Raw genomic sequence first — 23,310 nt, 5'->3', positions numbered from 1 at the left:
TTTGGAACGGAAAATAGAGTGGATAAAAGATGCTCATGGTGTTTGTTAAAATGTTTATATCGAAGTCTACGACTAAAATATATGCAAAACACTGCACACTATAGATTTCAGTTTCTAAGCATTTTGTTAGAACATCTGTACGAGTCTACGACACCTTTAAAAAAAGCTATAGTAGTAAAAGATTTTGTTCTCCAGCATTATTTATATATATTTATTTAGAATAGAGGAATACATTAATAAGTTATGAGTATGTTAACATCCGAATTTTATGTGCTTTTTTCATATTGAACATGTAAGTTCGGATGTAAAAAAGAAGAAGAAGCAAATTGCATATAAATGATAACCAAAAAAAAAATTGAATATAAAATATCTGTCTATTTGAGTTTCAAAAGAAAAAAAATATGTCTATTTTGGATGCAATAGAAACTAGACTTTGGAGGCACTGAGTACTGTTGGATTAAGATTGACAATAGGTTAAGTTCTAAGCTATCCTAATTTTAATATGTTATGTTTATCTTTAAGGATTAGGAAATATATTTGTTAGTGTTATCACTAATAGGTTTAGGAGATATATATTCCTATATAAGGAGATGCAAATTGTGTTGCATCACTTACGAATTGTGTGAGTTTGATTTGTGGTTTGATAACCTTGTGATTGATTAATAAGAGAAGGACTTCTTATTAAAACTTGTTTGAGATTCTATATTTGGTATCAGAGCCATACATCTCGAACGATCATAAAGGAGACTAACGAACCATGAGCGACATTAAGGTTGAACCCGAGCTAGGCGTTAAGGAGACTGGACCGTCTTCCATCCGGTTTCCGATGCTGACTTCCACAAACTATACTGTCTGGGCCATGCGAATGAAGATTGCTCTCAAGGTCAATAAAGTATGGGAAGCCATTGATCCTGGAAACAAAACCGAAGAGAAGAACAACTTGGCCATTGTCCTAATGTTTCAATCCATTCCTGAAGCACTTACACTGCAGGTTGGAGATCTCAACACAGCCAAGGCCGTGTGGGATGCAGTTAAAGCGAGACATGTAGGAGCTGAGAGGGTAAGAGAAGCAAGACTTCAAACCCTAATGGTGGAGTTTGATAGACTAAAGATGAAGGAGGAAGACAAAATTGATGCGTTTGTTGGGAAATTATCCGAGATCTCTTCGAAATCTGCGTCTCTGGGAGAAGTCATAGAAGAAGCAAAACTTGTAAAGAAGTTTCTCAAGAGCCTGCCAAGAAGAAAGTACATTCACATTTTCGCCTCTCTTGAACAAGTTCTTAACTTAAACACAACAAGTTTCGAAGATATCGTCGGACGTTTAAAGGCTTACGAAGAAAGAATTTGTGAAGACGATGAAGATCAACAAGATGATCAAGGGAAACTAATGTATGCGAATTCAGAGTCACAACAAAGTGGCTACAATGGATACAGTGGTAATAAATCGAATAGAGGAAGAGGAGGTCGTTCCGGCTAGCGAGGAAGAGGTCGTGGTCGTGGTAACTTTCAGCAACAACGAGACGCATGGAAGCAGAACCAAGGACAAGAAAGAGACACATCTCACATTACATGTTTTTATTGCGACAAGCTTGGACACTACACGAATGATTGTCCTGACAAGTTACTTAAACTGCAAGAAACCGTTGAGAAGAAGACCGATGATACGCATGAGGCTGATGAATTGATGATGCATGAGTTGGTTTACCTAAACAAACAAAAGGTGAATCCAAGCGTTTTCAAAGCAGACCTCGACATGGAGAACATATGGTACCTTGACAATGGAGCAAGCAATCATATGAGTGGGAACCATATGTTCTTCATCGCTCTTGATGAAACAATCTTGGGAAAAGTGAGATTTGGAGATGATTCTCGGATCGATATACGAGGAAGAGGTTCCATTCAGTTTATTTTTCAAGGAGGCGAGAAAAAAATTCTGAACAACGTATACTACATACCAGGCTTAAAGAGTAACATCATTAGCTTAGGGCAAGCTACCGAAGCAGATTGTGAAGTATGTACGAAAGATGACATGTTGTTGTTGTTTGATCGACTCGGTGGACTAATGTTAAGAACAATCAGATCGAAGAACAGGCTATATAAAGTAAGTATACAAGTCCAAGAGAATGCTAAGTGTTTACAGATTAGAACAACCGAGTCATCGAAGTGGCATGCACGGCTCGGACACGTTAACACAGAAACGATGAAGACGATGATCAGCGATAAACTAGTCACTGGTGTTCCTAGCATTCCTATCAAGAAAGAAACATGTACAAGTTGCTTGCTTGGGAAACAAACACGAAGACCTTTTCCACAAGCAACTACATTCCGAGCCTCAGCTCCTCTTGAACTGATTTACAGGGACCTATGCGGACCTATCACGCCATCAACACCGTCACAAAAGAGATATGTGTTCGCTCTTATCGACGACCATTCACGTTACATGTGGACTATATTGATCAAACAGAAGAGCGAAGCCTTCGAAAAATTCAAGCATTTTAAATCCCTGATTGAATAAGAAACTAAAGGAGTGCTAAGGACGTTTCGGACAGACCGTGGTGGAGAATGTATGAGCCAAGACTTTCAGGACTACTGCAACAAGAACGACATCAGTGGAGAGTTTACGAGCCAAGACTTTCAGGACTACTGCAACAAGAACGGCATCAAGAGACATCTGACCGCACCCTATTCTCCACAGCAAAATGGCGTGGTTGAAAGACGCAATCGAACTCTTCTCGAGATGACAAGAAGCATTCTCAAGCATATGAGTGTCCCTAATGTCTTGTGGGGGGAAGCAGTGAGACATGCCACCTACTTGATCAACAGGATCTCAACCAGATCACTACAAGGAATGTCCCCGTACGAGGCTTTGCGATCGAGGAAGCCAAATCTTGGACACTTACGGGTGTTCGGGTGCGTATGTTACGTCAGAACAGAGACAGTTGGAAGGAAAAAGCTTGACGACAGGTCGAGAAGTCTAGTACACTTAGGGACTGAACCTGGTTCGAAAGCCTATCGTTTGTATGATACTTCAACCAAGAGGATCGTTGTTAGCCGTGATGTTGTCTTTGAGGAAAACAGAGCATGGGACTGGAGCAAAGAATCGCGATCAGATGATAGTCCATTCTCAGTCTTGTGTTCGTTAAAGGGATTTGGAGAAGAAGAAGATGTCCAAGAAGCGGAAGAGGCTACTCAAACAGAAGACATTAATGAAAACGAAGAAGATGAGGAAAAAGAGGAGAATGATGGTGATTCCCTGTCCGAAGAGGATCAAACTCAACCACGACGATCAATAAGAACGGTGAACAAACCAGCATATTTGGATGATTACATTCTTATGGCAGAAATAGAGTGTGAAAGACTCCTAATGATAATCAATGACGAACCATGGGACTTTAGCGAAGCAAAGAAACTGAAGGTCTGGATTGAAGCGTGCGAGGATGAGATAACATCTATTGAGAAGAATGAAACTTGGGAGCTCGTTGACCTACCTTTGGGAGCAAAAGCTATCGGTTTAAAGTGGGTCTTCAAGATTAAGAGAAACGCAGATGGGAGTATCAGTAAATTCAAGGTTCGTTTAGTAGCAAAAGGGTATGTCCAACGACACAGAGTTGAGTACGATGAAGTATTTGCTCCTGTAGCTCGCATCGAAACAATTCGTTTGATCATTGCCTTAGCAGCCTGCGAGGAATGGGAAATTCATCATCTCGACGTAAAGACTGCGTTTCTACACGGAGAACTCAAGGAATAAGTTTTTGTCTACCAGCCGGAAGGTTTCCAAGTTGTTGGAAAGGAACACAAAGTCTACAAACTTAAGAAGGCACTTTATGGTCTTAAACAAGCACCTACGGCCTGGAATACTAAGTTGAATCAAATTCTCGTGGGGCTTAAGTTTCAACGCTGGTCGAAAGAACCATCTCTGTATCGAAAGGAAGAGAAAAACGGTCTTCTCATTGTGGTAGTATATGTCGATGATTTGCTTGTGACTGGTATGTCTTTGCAATCGATTGTTGGCTTTAAGCAAGAGATGTCTACGAAGTTTGTGATGAACGATCTTGGGAAGCTGACTTATTATTTGGGAATTGAAGTACAACAGTGTGACGATGGCATTATACTAAAACAAGACCGGTATGCTCGAAAGATACTTGAAGAAAGTGGGATGAGCGCCTGCAACCTGAGACATACACCTATGGATATGAATGTTTAACTTTCAAATTCACCTAACGAGAAGAGCATTGATGAAAAGGAGTATAGGAGAAGCATTGGGTGTTTACGGTATCTGTTACATACCCGACCAGACTTGTCATTCTCTGTGGGGGTCTTAAGTCGATATATGCAGGCTCCCAAGGAGTCTCACGGTGCTGCACTGAAGCAAGTATTACGGTACTTGAGAGGGACAACTACACTTAGTCTCTCGTTTGTGGGGTTCAGCGATGCTTCTCATAATGTTGATGATGATGACGGTAAAAGCACTACAGGACATGTGTTTTATCTTGATCAAAGTCCAATATCATGGTGTTCACAGAAACAGGAGATAGTTGTTTTATCGTCTTGTGAGGCTGAGTTCATGGCTGCGACAGAAGCAGCTAAACAAGCAATTTGGTTACATGATCTGTTAGGTGAAGTTGTCGGTCAAACAAGCAAGATGGTGACTATACATGTTGACAATAAATCCGCTATTGCATTGACTAAGAATCCAGTTTTCCATGGACGAAGCAAGCACATTCATCGAAGGTTTCACTTTATACGGGAGTGTGTTGAGAACGAACAAGTAGGAGTTAAGCATGTTCCAGGGAATGAGCAGCGAGCTGATATCTTAACTAAATCACTTGGTAGAGTTAAGTTCGTGGAAATGAGAAGTTTGATTGGAGTTCAAGTTGTGAGTGAAGATGAGTTTAAACTTAAGGGGGAGAATGTTGGATTAAGCTTGACAATAGCTTAAGTTCTAAGCTATCATAATTCTAATATGTTATGTTTATCTTTAAGGATTAGGAAATATATGTGTTGTGTTATCACTAATAAGTTTAGGAGAATAGATGTAAATTGTGTTGCATCACTTATGAATTGTGTGAGTTTGATTTGTGGTTTGATAATCTTGTGATTGATTAATAAGAGAATTACTTCTTATTAAAACTTGTTTGAGATTCTATAAGTACATCCCAAAATACAAAATTAAGACTGCAACGTTTAAGCTACCATCACTTAATTAAAATTGCACAATTATAAAATGATGTCATATTATATATATATATATATGTATATTCTGAATTATCATTATGATAAATAATTAGAAATTAAAAATAATAATTAGATATTATGTTTTAGTGTCCCAGTTGTGAATTACGTTTTTAAAATAATAATCAGATATTAAAAATAAATAATTAGTGCCCAGTTTTTTTTTATTAGTGCTCGCATCATCTATTTCAATAACAAAATTTGCCAAATAGTACATCTACAAAAAATTATAATACGTTTACGACATAAAAGACAATTTGGTGCCAAATTTCCAGAATTTCATTTGTTAATTAAATTTCAATCGTGCATCTATGGTGACCTGATGTCTTATTAAAAAGTATCCCAAATTATTTAATAAGGCAACACTTATCTATTTAAAGAAAAGGAATCTCATGTCTCCCATGCTTACGTGTAACACTTATATCCCTTATATATTATTTGTGAAACATTACAACTTCTTTTTGTAACCACGTATCATCAATATGATGATTCTTAGAATTATTAAAGAAATATGTTGGTCCATCTAATTATATTATAAGCTTTTTATTAAACTAACCATAAATTCATTATTAATGTCATTTATTATTTCTTTAAATAAAAATTACGGAATTGCCTAATGTGAGTAAAGTATATATGAAAATTAATGATTTTAAATAATAAAGATCTGATAAAAAATAATATATCTTCTATCAAATTTGTTTAATTTTAAACTATTAAAATAATTTAAAAAAATCACAATAATCATATTATAAAATTTTAGATTTTTCTGTATATGTTATATTTTGAATTTTAAAAAAACGAATATAAATTACTAAAACTGTTAAAAGTCTCACATTCAAATTTTGCGATCCATGGTTTAAAATTTTTATTATGACAAAATACAAATGATTACAAAATCATATAAGAATTATTTTTTTTGATAAAAGTTTTGAACTAACATTGATAATTTTTTAAAAATTATAAATTACTAAAATTATTAATCCCACAATAAAAAATTTTGTTATCAGTAATTTAAAGTTTTTGCTATTAAAGATACACATGATAAAAATATATATGAGTAGAAAGCATCATTTAATAGATATTAATATTAAAAATATACTATGTATGTTAATATCATTTAAATTTAATTACATATCCTATCAAATTTTTTAAAAAATTGTTTGGATTAATAAAATTGATTTATACGTTCGCACCAATTTAATTATATATATGTAATAGTTACTAACTTTTAATTATCCAATATATATTTATTATTTCATAATATGTAAGAATATATAATACATAAAATAATTTATATATATATTGTTTGCTTGGGCGGGTCTTAATCTAGTTGTAATATGTAACGTTAGATAAGGTTACAGATATATCACTTTGGAATCATTTATTCCACCAAACTTTTAGATACATCCATCATATAATATAACTTATAAATGCATATGCAAATACAAAGTTTGTGAAATGACTACATTGCACTTCTAACTAAAAAGAGAGTAGAGCTTTTGTTTGGGCACGTTTTTTCCCTCTTCTCGTGGTGGTTAATACTACGTAACTAACCAATGATTCCATTTTTCTTATTTCACAACGGTATTCTCTACCTCTCTTGGACTGTCGGACAAAGTTCCAAAAACATACCAGTTTTTTCAAAGGAGAATATTCAATTGCCAAATAATTGTTTGTTGAGTTATGTATTACTCAAAATTTCGTGTCAATTACAGATTATGGGGGTATTTTGACCTTTTTGCTTTAACTTAAATCCCTTTTTTTTACATTAGACTGAATCACAACAACCTGACAGACCCGGTTAATTAAGATCTAATCTTCAGAAGAGAAGCCATGGTTCCTGAATGTGGAACTTGCCAATAATACCAAACTGGTTCCTGAATATGTTATAGGAAGATAACTTAATACACTTGTGCTTGTGAACTTGTGGTGATTGGTATGATAAAATCAGAATAATACAGCAAATAACTATACATGCGATGTGAAAGCTTCCAATATATAGGTTCTACAAACAAGTCATTTAAAATCTTATATATATGATTGAAAAGTAAATTACCGTATATATTATAAACAAGACTTACAAAAAGGACTTATAATGAAAAAAAAACAAGATTTATAATTAAAAAAAAAGAAAACAAGACATATAATGACTGGCGCTCGTAAATAATAATAAAAAGCGGTTTCTTTTTGTTCCCACGCCGTTGTAACGAAGAAACACGTTTTCTGTTTAAATTTAAAATTCAACCTAACTTAAATTTCTTTTTTTTGACAAAAGACCTAACTTAAATTTCAAAACGCAATTATGGTGACGGTACTGAAATCACATTGAGTAGAACACTATAACACTTACAGAACACTGTATATAAACACAATCTCTCCTCACTTCATCTTCACCAATTCACTCAACCAGTCTTTAGAGTGAAAGAGAAGGAGAGAAACACAAAATGGTGAAGTTCGAGAGGGTTCCTTTACTGTTAGGGCTAGTTCTGGTTCTAACTTTGGTCGGAGCCAAAGCCAGTGAACCTGTCTGTCGTCAAGCTGAGAAGTTTAGCAGAGCTAGCTTTCCTGAAGGTTTCCTTTGGGGAACCGCAACCGCAGCGTTCCAGGTCTAACTTTGACATTTTATTTTTCTTTCAAAAATATGTTTTATAAATTTTAATTCTATCATTATTAATTGTTTTATTTTTTTATTTGTGGTTTGTAATATAGGTTGAAGGAGCTGTTGATGAGGGCTGCAGAGGTCCAAGCATGTGGGACACTTTCACTAAGAAATACCCACGTATGTATCTCTCTATTTCTCTCTTTTGTAAATATACCTATATATAATTTATACTATGCGCATAATTTATTTAAAAAATGTTGAAATAAATTTCCAGATAGATGCCAAAATCATAACGCTGATGTCGCTGTTGATTTCTATCATCGTTACAAGGTAAAATATAAATTACCATAAATTTTTACCTTGTGTTTTAATTTTATTTTTATGGCTAATAAAGTTTATTATGGTAACAGGAAGATATCAAGTTGATGAGAGACCTCAACACTGATGCTTTTAGACTTTCTATTGCGTGGCCTAGAATTTTTCCGCGTAAGTTTTCATTTTTAAAATGTTCATCAATATTTTCTTATGGTTAAAACTATTACATGAAAATAATAAGTGGAATTGCAAAATAATTAACAGATGGAAGAATGTCAAAGGGAATCAGCAAACAAGGAGTCCAATTCTATCACGACCTCATCGATGAGCTTCTTAAAAACAGTAATTATTTTCTGACCTCCGAATTTTTTTATTAAAAATCTTTAATTAATTCTCGGTGGAACCTTACTTTTTTCTTGTTAACAAAAAAAAATCTTTAATTAATTGATACTTACAAATACTTCGCTTGTCTTTGTGAATATAGAGATTACTCCACTGGTAACAGTCTTTCACTGGGATACTCCTCAAGACTTAGAAGATGAATACGGTGGTTTCTTGAGCGGTAACATTGTGTAAGTTGTTGATTCATGTATATAGATGAATTCTTTTCTGAATCAATATTTATATAGTTTTTAATAACTAAATGATTATTTTGTTATTGTTAATTTAGGAAAGATTTCACGGAATATGCAAACTTTACTTACCACGAATACGGACACAAAGTGAAAAACTGGATCACATTCAATGAGCCATGGGTGTTTAGTCGTGCCGGTTACGACGTCGGAAAGAAAGCTCCGGGACGTTGTTCACCATACATTCAAGAATGGGGAAAGCATTGTGAAGATGGACGCTCAGGATTCGAAGCTTATCAAGTCAGCCACAACTTACTCTTGGCTCATGCTTATTCCGTTGAAGCCTTCAGAGCATGCAAACAGGTTCATCTTAAATTACACGAGTATTATCTTTTATTTTATTTTTATTTTATTTGATAAACATTAATATAAGTTTTGTCTCCTTTGTTATAGTGTGCTGGAGGTAAAATTGGAATTGCACACAGTCCAGCTTGGTTCGAACCAGCCGACCTTGAGAGTGTTGGAGCTCCCATTGAACGTGTGCTTGATTTCATCCTGGGATGGTAAAATAATTATTTAACACCTTAATATAAAGTTACACTAGTTAATTTCTAATATAAACTTATGTTACTATTTTATTAATTTTATTTAAAAATCAGGCATTTGCATCCAACAACTTACGGAGACTATCCACAGTCGATGAAGGATCGCATTGGTCATAGATTGCCAAAGTTCACTGAAGCTGAAAAGAGAATCCTAAAGAACTCTGCAGATTTTGTTGGAATGAATTATTATACATCATTGTTTGGAGCTAATATGCAGACCGGTGATTCCAAGAACCCGAGTTGGACGACAGACTCTCTTGTTCAATGGGAAAGTAAGACTGTGGATGGATACAAGATTGGTAGCAAGGTAATTGAATCTTTTTTTCTTCTCACACTTGCCTTTTTTTTTACTTTATAAATCTATAATAGTACTAATTAATATAGGTTTCTAACATATAACACTAGCTAATTGAATTGTTTATTTCATTAATCAGCCTGCTGGTGGTAAACTGGATGTGTATTCAAGAGGAATGAGGAAGCTTTTGAAGTATATCAAGGACAACTATGGTGACCCAGAAATTATGATCACTGAGAATGGTTAGAAAAAACGTTCAAAACTCAAATACTATATCACAAGTTTACCTTGATAAAACTCAATTTGTTCTTTTTTCTTTAAAGGATATGGAGAGGATCTTGGAGACCTTCACAATGACGTTGCAACTGGAACAAATGATCACAACAGGAAATATTATCTTCAGAGGCATCTCTTGAGTTTGCACGAAGCCATTTGGTAAGTTTTTTTAAAAAGGAAACTAATAGACACGTTACACTAAATAGATAATTAATATGATGAAAATGATTGTTTTTTATTTTATTTTTGTAGCGACGACAAGGTGAACGTTACGGGATACTACGTGTGGTCTTTGATGGACAACTTTGAGTGGCAAGATGGTTACAAGGCTAGGTTCGGGCTTTACTACATCGATTTCCTAAACAATTTGACCCGTCACCAGAAAGTTTCAGGCAAATGGTATGCTGATTTTCTTAAGCCGGGATTTCCAACTTCCAAGATAGTGAGGGAAGAACTCTAAGATCAAGAATCCAAATCTTGAATCCTCTGAAGAAAAGTTAACGTAATATTGCAAGAGTCTTGTTATAGAGGATTTACTATCTGTTTTTTTTATCTATGGTTTCTTTCATGCTAGCCAGGCTTGAGGTTCTGTCGTCGTCATCGTATTAATAAAATGTTGTTTACGTCAACAAAATATTATGGTGTTGCCTTCTTTTTAGTTCGTGTTATAATGATAACTTAAATTGCAGGAATGTTCGAACGAAAAGAATTAATAGATAAAAAGATTCAGAGCCAACCACCAATTAAATACCAAGAACTATTAACAATATATCAACTTGTGTTGCTATATAAAAAGGTTAAAAGTATATTAATATCTTATTTCCTTCATAAGACCAAGTTGGGTAAAATGTAAAAAGTCTAGCTATCACTAGGTCTGGAACTTTTATCCGAGATTCAGATTCGATCCGAGATTCGATCCAGATCCGATCCAAAAATCCGGATATCCGGAAGGGCCGAATCCGGATCCGGATAGTAAAATGTTGGATCCGTCAATGCCGGATCCGGATCCGGATATCTTAATTTTTAAGTCCGGATATCCGGATTCGTAAGTTTTATTAATAAATATTTCAAAAATAGTAATATCTATATATAAAAATTAATTTTATTTAATATATTTTTATTTTTATAATAGTATATATAAATTTTATGTAAATTTTGTAATATTATACATAGAAATAATTAAAGACATTATATATATATATTTTTAAAAATATTGTTAATATTTTATATATATATATTAATATTATTTTTTATTTATTTTAAGTATCCATATCCGGATCCGGATATCCGCCGGATATTACAATTTTTAGAAGGATATCCGACATCCAGATATCCGAAAACCCCGAATCCGGATAAAGATAGTAAAATTATGGATCTGCCAGATAAGGATCTGGATCCGGACACCTTAAAATTATCCGGATACCCGATCCGTCTCAGGCATAGCTATCAGTATCTTATATGTATATAATTTAAATTACCATATTACCATACTTTTGCTTACTAAAACCAGTAACAGTTAATACAACTGTAACAGTTGATCAACAATAGTATTTTGATTTATGGTTGCATATTTTATCTTGTGGATGTGGATGCAATAATACGTTGTTATTCTTGAAAATCGAAGATGGCTACAAAAAAAAGTTACTTAAGTTTTGGGTTGCTACGAATTTTTTTTATTTTTGTTTTTGTTTTTAATGAAAAAAAGTTTATAAGCTTTAAATTTTTATTTAAAAGAAATTACATTTCCCTACTTTTAAAGAATTATAAACTAAAAACACTTTGGACAAATGCATGATAAGTACTGTAAACCCTAATTGGATAACCATTTATGACTTACGAGTATTGTTTTAATATAAGTGTGTGGTTGTTATAAAATGCATGATATCATAATATGTTTTAAAATTTAACTATATATGACTTCTTAATAAAAGAAAAAATTACTTCCAGAGACATTTTTTGTCTTTAATTATAATAACATCAAAAAGACATTTCATACTTGTCACACACTTTCTATGTACTCTATGTGTGTTGTTTGTCATATATACTCTTCAACTACACCTATCTCTATTTACTCCATCGAACTAAACAACGACGTATCTCTATTTATATATATATATCTCTATTTACATATATCTCTATATACTCCACATATCTAAATAAGAACAAAAAATAAGATCTCTGACTAAAATAAATAAATAAAAAAAGATCCAACGTGAAAAAGGAATCAGGCAAACGGTGAAGACGGTGGTGGTTCTGAGCTTTTTTTAAATTGAATTCGCAGAAAAATCAATCAAGTTTTCTAATCTTCAATTAAGATTTTTGATTTCGAAACATTTGCTCTTTCAAGGAAGGTGTGATGGGTTTGGTAGATTAGACTATGCTTTGGTGGTAGAGGTGATGGTGGATACCGAAGTCGAGGAGGTGGTGGTTACGGAGAAAATGGTGGTCATGGAGAATGCAGTGGTGGTAGACGTGAAGGTGGATACCGTTGTAGAAGTGGTTGCGGTGGTGGTGGTGGTGGTGGTGGATACGCAATGACAACGAAGGTAGTGGTTAAAATGGTGGTTATAGAAGGTGGTGGTGGAAAATGTAAAGGTGGATACTGCAGTGGAGGTGGTGGTGGATACCTTAACGGAAGAGATGGAGGTGGTGGTTGCGGAGAAACAATAATAATAAAGCCAATAAAATTTAATGAGCAACCAAACTATATTAATGTTGCTTTTTAAAATCAAAACTTCGTCTACAAAACTTAATACACAGAACCAAGCGAAGGGCAAATGAGTATAAACACACATATTGGTTTCATTAATTGTGTGTACCAAGTGAGATGTGTTCTTTTGTGCAGCAAAAAATAGAAAAATGTTCTTTTGTGTAACTCACTCTAATAAAATGCATTACCTTTTCTTTTTGGAACAAAAAGGTAAATATACCGTCATTTATATTCCCCCTCGGCCCCTCTCCCCACATTTCGTCGATTGTGACGTTTCTTTTATGACTAGTGGAGACTCAATTATTAAGTTTATATATTGTCAGATCTGAATCATAGCGGGACGGGACATTAGCATGATTAATTTGACCTGATTTAAGAATCATGATTTGACACTTTTTTATTTTTTGTTTTGTTTACATTTTTCGGCTAAGAACCGGCTATTATATCTCTTATTTAAGAGTCGGTTCTTAGCTTTTCTTAGTTAAAAACTAAGAAACTGTTCTTAACCGAAGCTAAGAACCCCACCCTAAGAATCCAGATTAATCATGGTCTTATGACTGTTTCATTCCGAGTGCAGGATAATCATATTACCACAGAATAATAAAAGACAAATAATTAAAAAATAGGAATTTTGGGAAAAATTGTCCCCTCGGTACAAAATCAAATTTTATCATTTTTGGAATTTAACTACCCTTCTTGTAAATAAAAAGTTATATCAATATTTACAATGCAATTTTTTTTAAAAAAATATATAAAACATGAAATAGTCAAACATGTGCATATATGAAAAATATTTTTGGATTCAAAAAATGTTTGAAACAGTAAGTTCAAAAATAGGCTAAATGTGTTAGAATATCAAATCTACCATCTACGACGACTTAGAATATGCAGTTTGCCTAAGACACAATGATCTACCCAACGTAGAATGCACAATACACCGAAAACATTTCGAACTACTAAGGCAAAATAACAAATCTACATTTCCTTCTATGTTCTGTATATTTGGTAGATTATAAGGCATAGTAAAAGTTCTCATACCTCCCTCGGTAGAACATACTTTCTTCACATTTTTCCTTTATCTACGATCTTAGTTTTCCATATCTACCACTTCATCTCTTTTCTAACTTGGGTAGAATGTGATTTCTACTAAATTTGTAACTAATATCCGAAAATCTAGCCAAAATGGTTAGAAAATATTTTGAAAATCTTTTAAATCTTTATTACTGTTATGAACTCATTACGTAGATGTCCATTAGGCCCATTAAACCTATGGTCTAGGGTTCTAGAACCCTAGCTTTGTATCCGTATATATATGTACCATTATCTATGGAATAATAAGAACAACCAATTCTCTGTTTCTATTGATTCACAACACATTATAGCCTGAGAAACATGAATGGGCGGACTTCGGATCTATGTTGCACTCCTCCTTACTAAGATAAGTATTTTTATGGGCAAATCTCCAAAATATTACATTTCTAAGTTTATGTCATAAAAATAGCCCTAAAAAACTAAAATGACCAAAATAGCATTTTATCTTTTGAAAACTTTAATTATTTTTATTTTTCAAAATTTGAAATCTTATCTCAAAACCCCACTCCCTAACTCTAAACCCTAAAACCTAAACTCTAAACCCTAAACCTAAATCTTAAACCCTAAACCCTAAATCCTAAACACCACCCCTTAACTCTAAACCCTAAACCCTAAACCCCACCCCAAAACTCTAAACCCTAAACCTTAAACTCTAAACCCTAAACCTTAAACCCTAAATCCTAAATCCTAAACCCCACCCCTTAACTCTAAATCATAATGTCTAAATTAATTTACCATTGTAGTATAAGTGTATATTTATCTGTTTTGATAAAACATTAAGTGCTATTTTGGTCATGTTTATTCTTAAAGGCTATATTTGTGACAAAAACTTTTTTAGTGCTATCCTATTAATTTTCTCTATTTTTATTTATCATGTTTATATTCAAGGTTAATTAAAATCTGATTAGGTATGATAAAATACATGAAATTTAATACATGATATGAAATTTATTCAATAAATTGATTAATTGGTCAAACCTTGTTAAATAGCATGAAATGAAGAATTTAGTCCATATAATAATTACTAGAGAAGTATTATTTATTTCTTGATATAATAAGATGCTTCTGTTTATACATATTTTATATAATTTGATTATCATATTTCATTACCATTATATATATGAGAGTTTTAAACTTAAGGCTTGACCTTAAAAGATCCATAAGTCTTCGAGAATAATATAAAGAAAAGTATTATCACCTGAAGTGATTAGCTAAAGCTCATTTTGTATTTTGCATCTAAAGATTACAAAGACTTGAAGTCTGTAAATAAAGCCAAATATGTTGGATATTAAGTTCAAAAGGAAAATTTCTCGAAGAAATTGATTTTTTTTTATGATGCATATATATTGGAAAATATATTTTTCACACAAGTAATGTTGGCCAGCAGACATATGATTAAGAAAAAAGATTAAAGAAGTTTATACTTGTATTTTGTCTCTTTGAGACTAAGAAAAATAATGAGCTATTGACGTCAGATGATAAATCACGTCTAGTTGATTATGATCCATTCTCCTGAAGAGAATATGACATTTACACCACAAATAGTATTGTTCAAGAGAATGAACCTAAAAGTGGTTGTAGACGTGAATGTGGATATAAAGGTCAAGATCCAAAGAGTTACTTTTAAGAATTCATATTCTCACTTGAATTTGAGATAATAAAGATGGTAATAAAGAAGAGATATGATTCATTCATCTAAAGATGAAAAAAAATTATTGTGAGTACAATGTCTTGTGGTATCAAGATTATTGGAAGCTCTAGAGGAGCAGATACATGCTTGCTTATGGGAACGCAACTTAAAATCATTAATTCGTTATACTTTTTCAAGTCTCAAAGATCAAAAAGATCCAAGATATAACACATGACCTTAAGTTGGGTATGTTGTTGATTATAAAGTGGGATTCAATTCCAGATATATTAACTTGGAGTGTCATTATCTCGAGGGGAAGAATTAGATAATCCCACATCCCTAATAAGTGGAACATCCAGAGGTATGTTCACACTAGAAAGAGACTCAAGGAGTCATTTATAAATTAAAACGAGGGGATTTAAAATCAAACAATGTTTGAGACACTAAGTAAAGGGAAATGTTGAATCCCTTCAATCACAAGTATTACCCAAGGCACTATTGTATTGTACTACACAATGATTAGAAAATAGAGATAAATGTAATAGTAAACCAGAAGTTTACTAAACGTGTAATGTTTGGCAAGTCGGTTATGCCATCCCGGTTTAGTAATGATGCGAAAGATAATCATATAGACATTCGTTGAAGATCCATAAGATTCTTACGAATGAACTGCTATATGCTACTTGCTTACAAGGCAATATAAGAATACAGTTTTTACCAGTCAAATAGATCTAGAGTCTATTTATAGAAGGAGGTTTTGTGGGCTTGATCACCCACTGGTGGACTGATCATCCACCATATGCATCGACAATAAGGTCTGATGTATCCTTGTCATAGATCTGCAATCTGATGTTTGCGAGACTAATTGGTAAACTCGTGAAATCACAAGCAATTGATGATTATTTTATGCATGTGTGGATACATGATGAACATCTTGTAGCTAATGTTCATATTTAAGATGCATCAGCATTGATTCACATAATGCCAAAGAGTAATTAAGAATTCTCCCCATCAAACTGGTTTTGGGTCAGGAACCAAAGATCCCCATCTAAAGTTTTTTGGATAAGTTGTAGTTTCTCCACCACACCACTAAAGATGAGACCTCAAAGAAGGTTATGAATATGTTGGATATGATCTCCATTGATGATAAAATCTAGAAGATTTTATAAAATTATTTAAACACTCGAAAGTAAGTCTATCTAACATTAGGGGAAGAAAATAAACAGCTGAAGAATGAATGAGTTGAAATGAATTATCATTGATCCTCGGACAAAAGAGCGTGAATTAAAGTCCAAAATAAATGTATAGAGATAATTCGATTATAAAGATTAGCATATGAGTTGCCAGACTCATTTACTGACCCTAAGATTAAGTCACAAGTACCAGTTGTAAATGCTCCAATTAAAATGGATGTCCCCGAAGGACAATATCAAACTGCTAATGAGTATAAAGAGCGTTTGAAGCGTGAAAGACCTATCGGTTCCAAATAAAATAATCCTCGGAAAAGAAAAGGGGCATGAATGAGAATGGCAGAATCGAGAAATAAAATATTAAGGATCTCGAAAAGAGAAAGAAAACATGACAAGAAAGAATTCAGGTACCTGAGAATAAAAAAATCTCAAATAGCTATGTCATGTCTGAAACAATATGAACCGATATCAAATCGACGTCGTGAATACTTATGCATGCAATGTAGCAGTTGATGAAAATGAGGATCATGAACCATCTATTGAAAAGTGTACACAAAGAGAATGATAGGCCAAAATGGAAATAAGCAATACATGAAGGATTAAAACTCTTGGAAGAGAAGAGTGTTCAGACCGATAGTCCGTACACCTAATGGTGCAAAACCAGTGGCGCACAAATATGTCTTTATGTGAAAGAATGAATGAGATGATGAAAAGTTGTGAGATGGAAAAGAGTAGTTGCACAAGAGTTCTCACAAAGACCCGAAATAGTTATAAGAAACACATCATCATGTGGTGGAAGCATCAACTTCCTAGTTTCTTTAATCTGGTAAGAATTGAAAGCCACTGGAAATGACAATTATAACAATGATCCAAAATGTATAAACTGCAAGAAGCAGTAAACCCCATAAGGATTTGGACTGTTAGAAGCAGTAAATGCTAGTTCTCGAGAACATTACCGCGCGAGTATATTGAGCATATAAAAGAAAGAAAAAGTATTGGTCATGAAGTACCATGATATTGAAAATTTACTGATCTTTTTCATGATTGAAAGATGTGATTTCATATGAGAAGAAGGATAGTCATACTTGTAACTTTCACAAGAAGCAAAAGAATAACTCGTATGTATAATTATGCATAATGTGAATGTTTAGAAAATTATCTATAAAAGGAAATTTGTGCATGGATTCCAAATAGACCAAAATATGACATTTTGTATGAAAGAGAGGCTATGGACTACAAGCCTAATGGTCTAAGAGATTATCTGAAAATCGAACGAGTTTATTCAATGAGAATATGTTTATATCCACTCCTAAAAAGATGATATATATGATGAGAATACATCTCCCGAATATGATGCTTCCAGGGGGAGAATATGATGATGTGCGTGGTTGTACTCTTTTTCCTTATCATGGTTTTGTCCCATTGGGTTTTCCATGTCAAGGTTTTAACGAGACAACAAAGAACACGCAAATGATAGATACATTGAGAGAAATGTTATAACTTAAGTGATAAATATATATCAATCTTCTAATGTATTTTGGAGACTAATAGAAGGAGAAGAGAATTATCAAGGTCAATCATACTTGAAGAAAAATAAGAGATGAACGCATTCCATTCGTGTAACATAATCAAAGATCGAAAGTGTTCCAATCAAAGGAGACCCTATAGATGGAATTAAAATATGAAATTAGTGTTCAGAGAAAGATCTTTGAGTCTAATTTCATCTCCAATTTGAATCAAGTCATTCTCCATGATAGAACTCGAGATATAGTTGTTTTCGTGGGACATGTACAAGCTGTCTTAGAATGCGTAATTTCGACTGGTATTCCAAATATCGCTCCTTATTTCCATCTTACCAGAGCTAGACCGGCGACTAAAGTTAGAAATGGATGTTAGCTTCGATTTCCAAGTGGTTTGAAGTCATTTTATCCTACAAACATCAAGATATTCAAGTTTTAGCGAGGAGTGTCAAATCTGCCAACAGAATTGAACAGTCCAAGCTCAAGACGAAGGTGTTAATTCATCACACTGGATCGTCTCCTATCAGATATCTCAAGTTATGTTCTCATCAGGGGGAGTAGATGCGCGCTTAACTCCTTTTCCCTTAACCATGGTTTTTTCCACTGAGTTTTCCTGGTAAGGTTTTTAACGAGGCAGCATCATACGCGCTTTAGGACTTATTTTGTACAATGGACATCCAAGGAGGAGTGTTATGAACCCATTATGTGGATGTCCATTAGGCCCATTAAGCCTATGGTCTAGGGTTCTAGAACCCTAGCTTTGTATCCGTATATATATGTACTATTATCTATGGAATAATAAGAACAACCAATTTTCTCTTTCTCTTGATACACAACAATTACTTTCCTTTTCTTATTTTTGCAAAAGATTGACCAAATCCTTCTTCTTCCACAATGTCTATATTAATGAATGATTTGCAAAAAATATTGATAAATCATCATGGTCTAATGTTAAAAGAGAAAAGTTCTAATGTCCATATCCTAAGTTCGACTCTAGAAAAGACTAACTTTTTTTTGTATTTACATATCTAGTTAAGCCAAAGCAATACATGTGTGATATAGACTTGTTTGTGACCAGCTCGTCAACGTTACCAAGACTAAACCCGAGTGGACCAACACAGGATAAAAAATCATGTTTCTACTCCTCACGTGTCTTGTTTTCCAAGAAAAAACGAGATGCTTCACATTCTCTTATATGGAGGCCACCTGATGAAAATCTCCCAAGGAATGCATTCGAAGGTTGGTGAAATGGATAAGCTTTGATCCAAAAGAACGATCAAAGGAATGGTGGATCGATGATTCTTCAGTATAAGGCTGCGGAAGGCCAAATACTTGCTTCGTTAGTCTTAGTCCGTGAGAGGCAGCCCCACTAGTGAACAAGACCGTGCTTACGGAGATCACTCTCCTAGCATTACGATGTTCCAAAGAACAAAGGATTCAACAAATTTAAAAGTAGATTTTATTAAAAAGGGTTGAATGATTTGAAATGAAACATACAAGAGTTTAAATAGAAAACAACAAGCTATGCATGACCAGCATAGGAAAATGTAGAAATAATACTAGGGAAAATAAAAAAACACTTGCATGAACAACATGGGGAAGGGTATAAATACTTAGGAAACATAAAAGACTTTAAATGCTTCTTTGCATGCAAGAGAGAGAAGCTTCACATGCAATCCAATATCTGATTTTCGTCATTTTTCTTGGACAGCAAATAAGCCACTTGTTTTTGAACTTTCTTGGGCTTTTAACTTCATAAAATTGGGCTTACTTTGATGTATAACTTCCTGGGCCTTTTTCCTGATCAAAACACAAGCCAAAATCATAATAATAAGCCCAAATCCTCCACACACACATACCCATAAGCCAAACCGTCATATGCTTTGTTTCTGCTGCTGATCCGGGTTACATCACCACCTCATCGGGTCATGGGATCCCTGCAAACCCATCGGTGATCCCAAATTGCAGACCTTGCAGTTCCAAAAAATTCCTAAGCTGTTGATGGCCATACATGAGCTATTTTGTTCGATTTCATGATGCATAACCTGTCAAATCAGTATTGTCCTTACGTGGTTAGGCGAGAAAAAACTATTAGACAAATGTTTACAAGGAATGGAGAAAGATGAAAAGCAATGTGTGACCATTATTATTTATACAATTATCTTCTGCCTTGTAACAGTTCGGTTCACTCATTTTAAACTGATACAAGCTCCTCAGAAGAACATACTCTGTTCTTTGTCAATGTTTATCCAAAGTATATAGCGCAAAAACAGAAGCATATTATTCAAAGTATTCTATTGTCCTTGAATAATAAACATCAACCCAGATTTCATCTACGAACACTAAAGTTGATTCTCCAACAATCACTAATCCGAATTAAAAAAAAAAGGTAATAATCTCATTCAAGAATTAACACAAATACCAGTGGACAAAGCACTAGCCTTGGCATTTAACAGACAAACATGAATTTTTTAACACAAAATATGCAGTGCAATGTCAAGAACCAACATGAATAACAAGTGAATGTGAGATTGCAATATCCAAATCAGAAAGATGTCTTACATGAAACTACAATCATATTGCCTCGAAATTAAAAATGTTTAGATTGACCTGAAAAACGCTAGGAAGAATGCATTGAGTCAGAAGTAAGCCGGCTACTAGAGAGGAGGAACGACGAACATTGTTTCTGTAATTCCTTTTTAGTAAACTTAATAATAAAAAAATGGTTTTTAAGTAGTTTGTTTTTAGAAAATTTATAATTATATAACTAGAGGGTTAGAATGAGGTTAACGTTAATATTCATTCTAAGTGGACAAGAACTCCCAAATAATTCTTAGGGGACAATAGGTGAGTCTTATAATTCTTTTTTGGCAAATCTCCCTTATAAAAATATGATTTAATAGAACATGATTCCGAATCCACTTGATCCGACAAAACTGCAAAATGGTTTTATGAACGATATAGTTCAGATTAAGACTGTATAATGTTTATCATCGGTAAGATTTTATAATATATATTTTGTAAAAAATCACAACAAAATGGTTTTACGAACGGTGGTGAATTTTACTATGCTTATCACTACAAGAAAAGTAATCAATTTTCAACAGAAATTACCAATGAAAATTATTTTTTGTTATTTACCATCAAACTAGGTGATTTGAGCACGGATATAAATTTTTATAAAAATAATATATTATACTTAATTGATGTTTACTTTTGGTTTTAAATCAATTTATAATTTATATGTATAATTAATATTAATAATATTATATTATTTTAATTAGACATATGATTTTGGATGTATTATATCTAGTCAGTTTGGTTATTTTTGGGTAAACAATCAATTTGTTTATCAATTGAGTATATTGAATTGCATCTATTTTTCTGAATTCAAATCTAATATATTTTAAATATATTTAATTTTGATTAAATTCATATTTTCAAAATTATATTAATGAATATAACAGTAATATTTTGAAGTCTTATGCATATACATATAAAAACTATATTGTAACAATTAGTTAATATTTTATTTTTATTTATTACTATTTTTTGAGTCATCCTGTAATTTATATGTAGAAAAATAAATAGATTCTTATTATCAAATTATATATTTTTTATTTTAGTTAGATCTTTGATTATGGATATAAGTTGAATTAGTCGAGTAACTCATGTTGTGAGTATATTGAGTTACATATATTCTTTCAAATTCAAACTCAAGTATAATTTTTTTATTCTTATTAAGTCAAATCAAATTAGTTTTATTTCTCGATTAAATGTGCAAGTATTTTCATAATATTTATAAAAATTATATGTTGATTATTAAAATATATTAGAAATAAAGAGATGATCAATAGAAAATTACAAACATAAATATAACTGATAAAATTTTGTAAGCTAATGAAAGAATACAAATATTTACAATAATTAAAATATTTTGTAACTTTTTTTGTCAACAATATTTTGTAACTATTAAATAATTGTATTCCTTAGATTTACAGAGATGGTAAACTAAAAATTATTTTAAATCATCTTAAAAATTAGAATTCAGATTTCCTTGGGTATTTTGATTATGGGTACATTAAATTCCACAAACATAAATAAAACATAAAACTAAAAAAAAACTAAATATTAAGAAAAAAATATTTTTTAACAATGATAAAGTATAATATATATACCTCATTTAATTATATGCTGTTTAAAAAGATTTTGTAATTATTTGATCAAAATATTCTTATCATAGAAAAATATTTTTAGGTTATATTTTTAATACCTCTTAAAAATCAGCACTAAAATTGTGATTTTTTTTTGTGAAATCGTATTATATAAGTAAAATATAATTTATAGGTGTTTTTTGCTGTAATTGTAAGATACTATAGTAAGCTAAAGATTATGAAAAAACATTCAATAATAATTATTATAAACTATTTTTAGTCAATTAAACATATATAAGTTTATGCTATTTAACTATTTTATGTAATTGTCTAAGAAAATAGATAGATATAAAGAAAATATTTCTATTACTTTGAAAATATATTTATTGTATATTGTATAAAGTATGTTTTAAAGGAATAATATTTTTTTAATATCAGGATTATCTTTGTGAACTTTTTTTATATGAAATCACATTATATGAAAAAAAATATTTTTCATCTAGGAAAAAATATAGATATAAAGAAAGTATTTTTATTACTTTGAAAGTATATTTTAGTTATGTAATAATATGTTTCAAACGGAATATTACTATTTTGTGAACTTTCCTTTTTGATAAAATCATATTATATATACATATATTTTCGTTTAAGATTAATAAATTTTTTCTTTATTATTATATATGTTATTTGGAAAAAGTAAAAGGAAAATAAATAAAAAATTAAAATAGTATTTAAATTTAGGGAGAATTGCCAAGTGTGACTCAAAACTTGGAGTCAAACCCAAAACAATACCCCAACTTGGGTCAAAGGCAAAAGTAACCTAAAAGGCTATTGAAATTACAACTATCCCCTTGTGACCAAACAAAAAAACGGAATTCTTTTTACGTTTCTACCCCTCGCAAGTCGTCTGTTTAGACGACTTGAAAATAAGTCGTCCAGACGACTTAACTGAAAGTCGTCTGGACAGTTAGTCTTAAACATAATTTAAAAATTTTGTAAAAAATATTTTGATAAGTGAAAAATGGGAATTATGTAATTAACATATGTCTTAGGAGGTATAAATTAAGATATAACAAATTTCAATTGTTTTCAGCATAGATGAGTGAAAGTAGTGAGT

At 32.4% G+C, this 23,310-nt stretch overlaps 3 protein-coding genes across 3 annotated transcripts in view; all 3 read left to right on the top strand.

Annotated features, from left to right (window-relative positions):
* Positions 1–757: 757 nt before the first annotated feature.
* LOC106297440 lies at positions 758–1,477 on the top strand. The gene has a single exon (XM_013733676.1). It carries the CDS (start codon positions 758–760, stop codon positions 1,475–1,477), a length of 720 nt encoding a protein of 239 aa, XP_013589130.1.
* A 6,002-nt stretch (positions 1,478–7,479) lies between these two features.
* Positions 7,480–10,467, top strand: LOC106300718 (beta-D-glucopyranosyl abscisate beta-glucosidase-like; the record flags this gene model as incomplete). The annotated part of the gene is given in 12 exon segments (XM_013736920.1): positions 7,480–7,838; positions 7,942–8,011; positions 8,109–8,164; positions 8,245–8,320; positions 8,414–8,491; positions 8,634–8,721; positions 8,820–9,084; positions 9,175–9,284; positions 9,381–9,633; positions 9,761–9,863; positions 9,945–10,056; positions 10,150–10,467. Coding segments are annotated over 12 exon segments (1,581 nt in total). The 3' UTR covers positions 10,358–10,467.
* A 799-nt stretch (positions 10,468–11,266) lies between these two features.
* The window catches only part of LOC106297439 (glycine-rich RNA-binding protein 10-like), a 23,755-nt gene continuing 11,711 nt past the window's right edge, over positions 11,267–23,310 (top strand). Inside the window, exons 1-2 of the mRNA XM_013733674.1 lie at positions 11,267–11,346; positions 12,290–12,543. Of these exons, the coding sequence (XP_013589128.1) occupies positions 11,267–11,346; positions 12,290–12,543 (334 nt within the window). The remainder of the gene's footprint in view (positions 11,347–12,289; positions 12,544–23,310) is intronic.

This window comes from Brassica oleracea, chromosome C6 (genome assembly GCF_000695525.1).
Source record: "Brassica oleracea var. oleracea cultivar TO1000 chromosome C6, BOL, whole genome shotgun sequence".
NCBI lineage: Eukaryota > Viridiplantae > Streptophyta > Magnoliopsida > Brassicales > Brassicaceae > Brassica > Brassica oleracea.
The sequence above is the reverse complement of the archived record's forward strand: the minus strand, read 5'-3'. Positions and strand labels throughout refer to the sequence as shown.

What these genes read in the sequence shown, in the direction of transcription:
- LOC106297440 (XM_013733676.1), top strand. Translation starts at nt 758, where the DNA reads ATGAGCGACATTAAGGTTGAACCCGAGCTAGGCGTTAAGGAGACTGGA.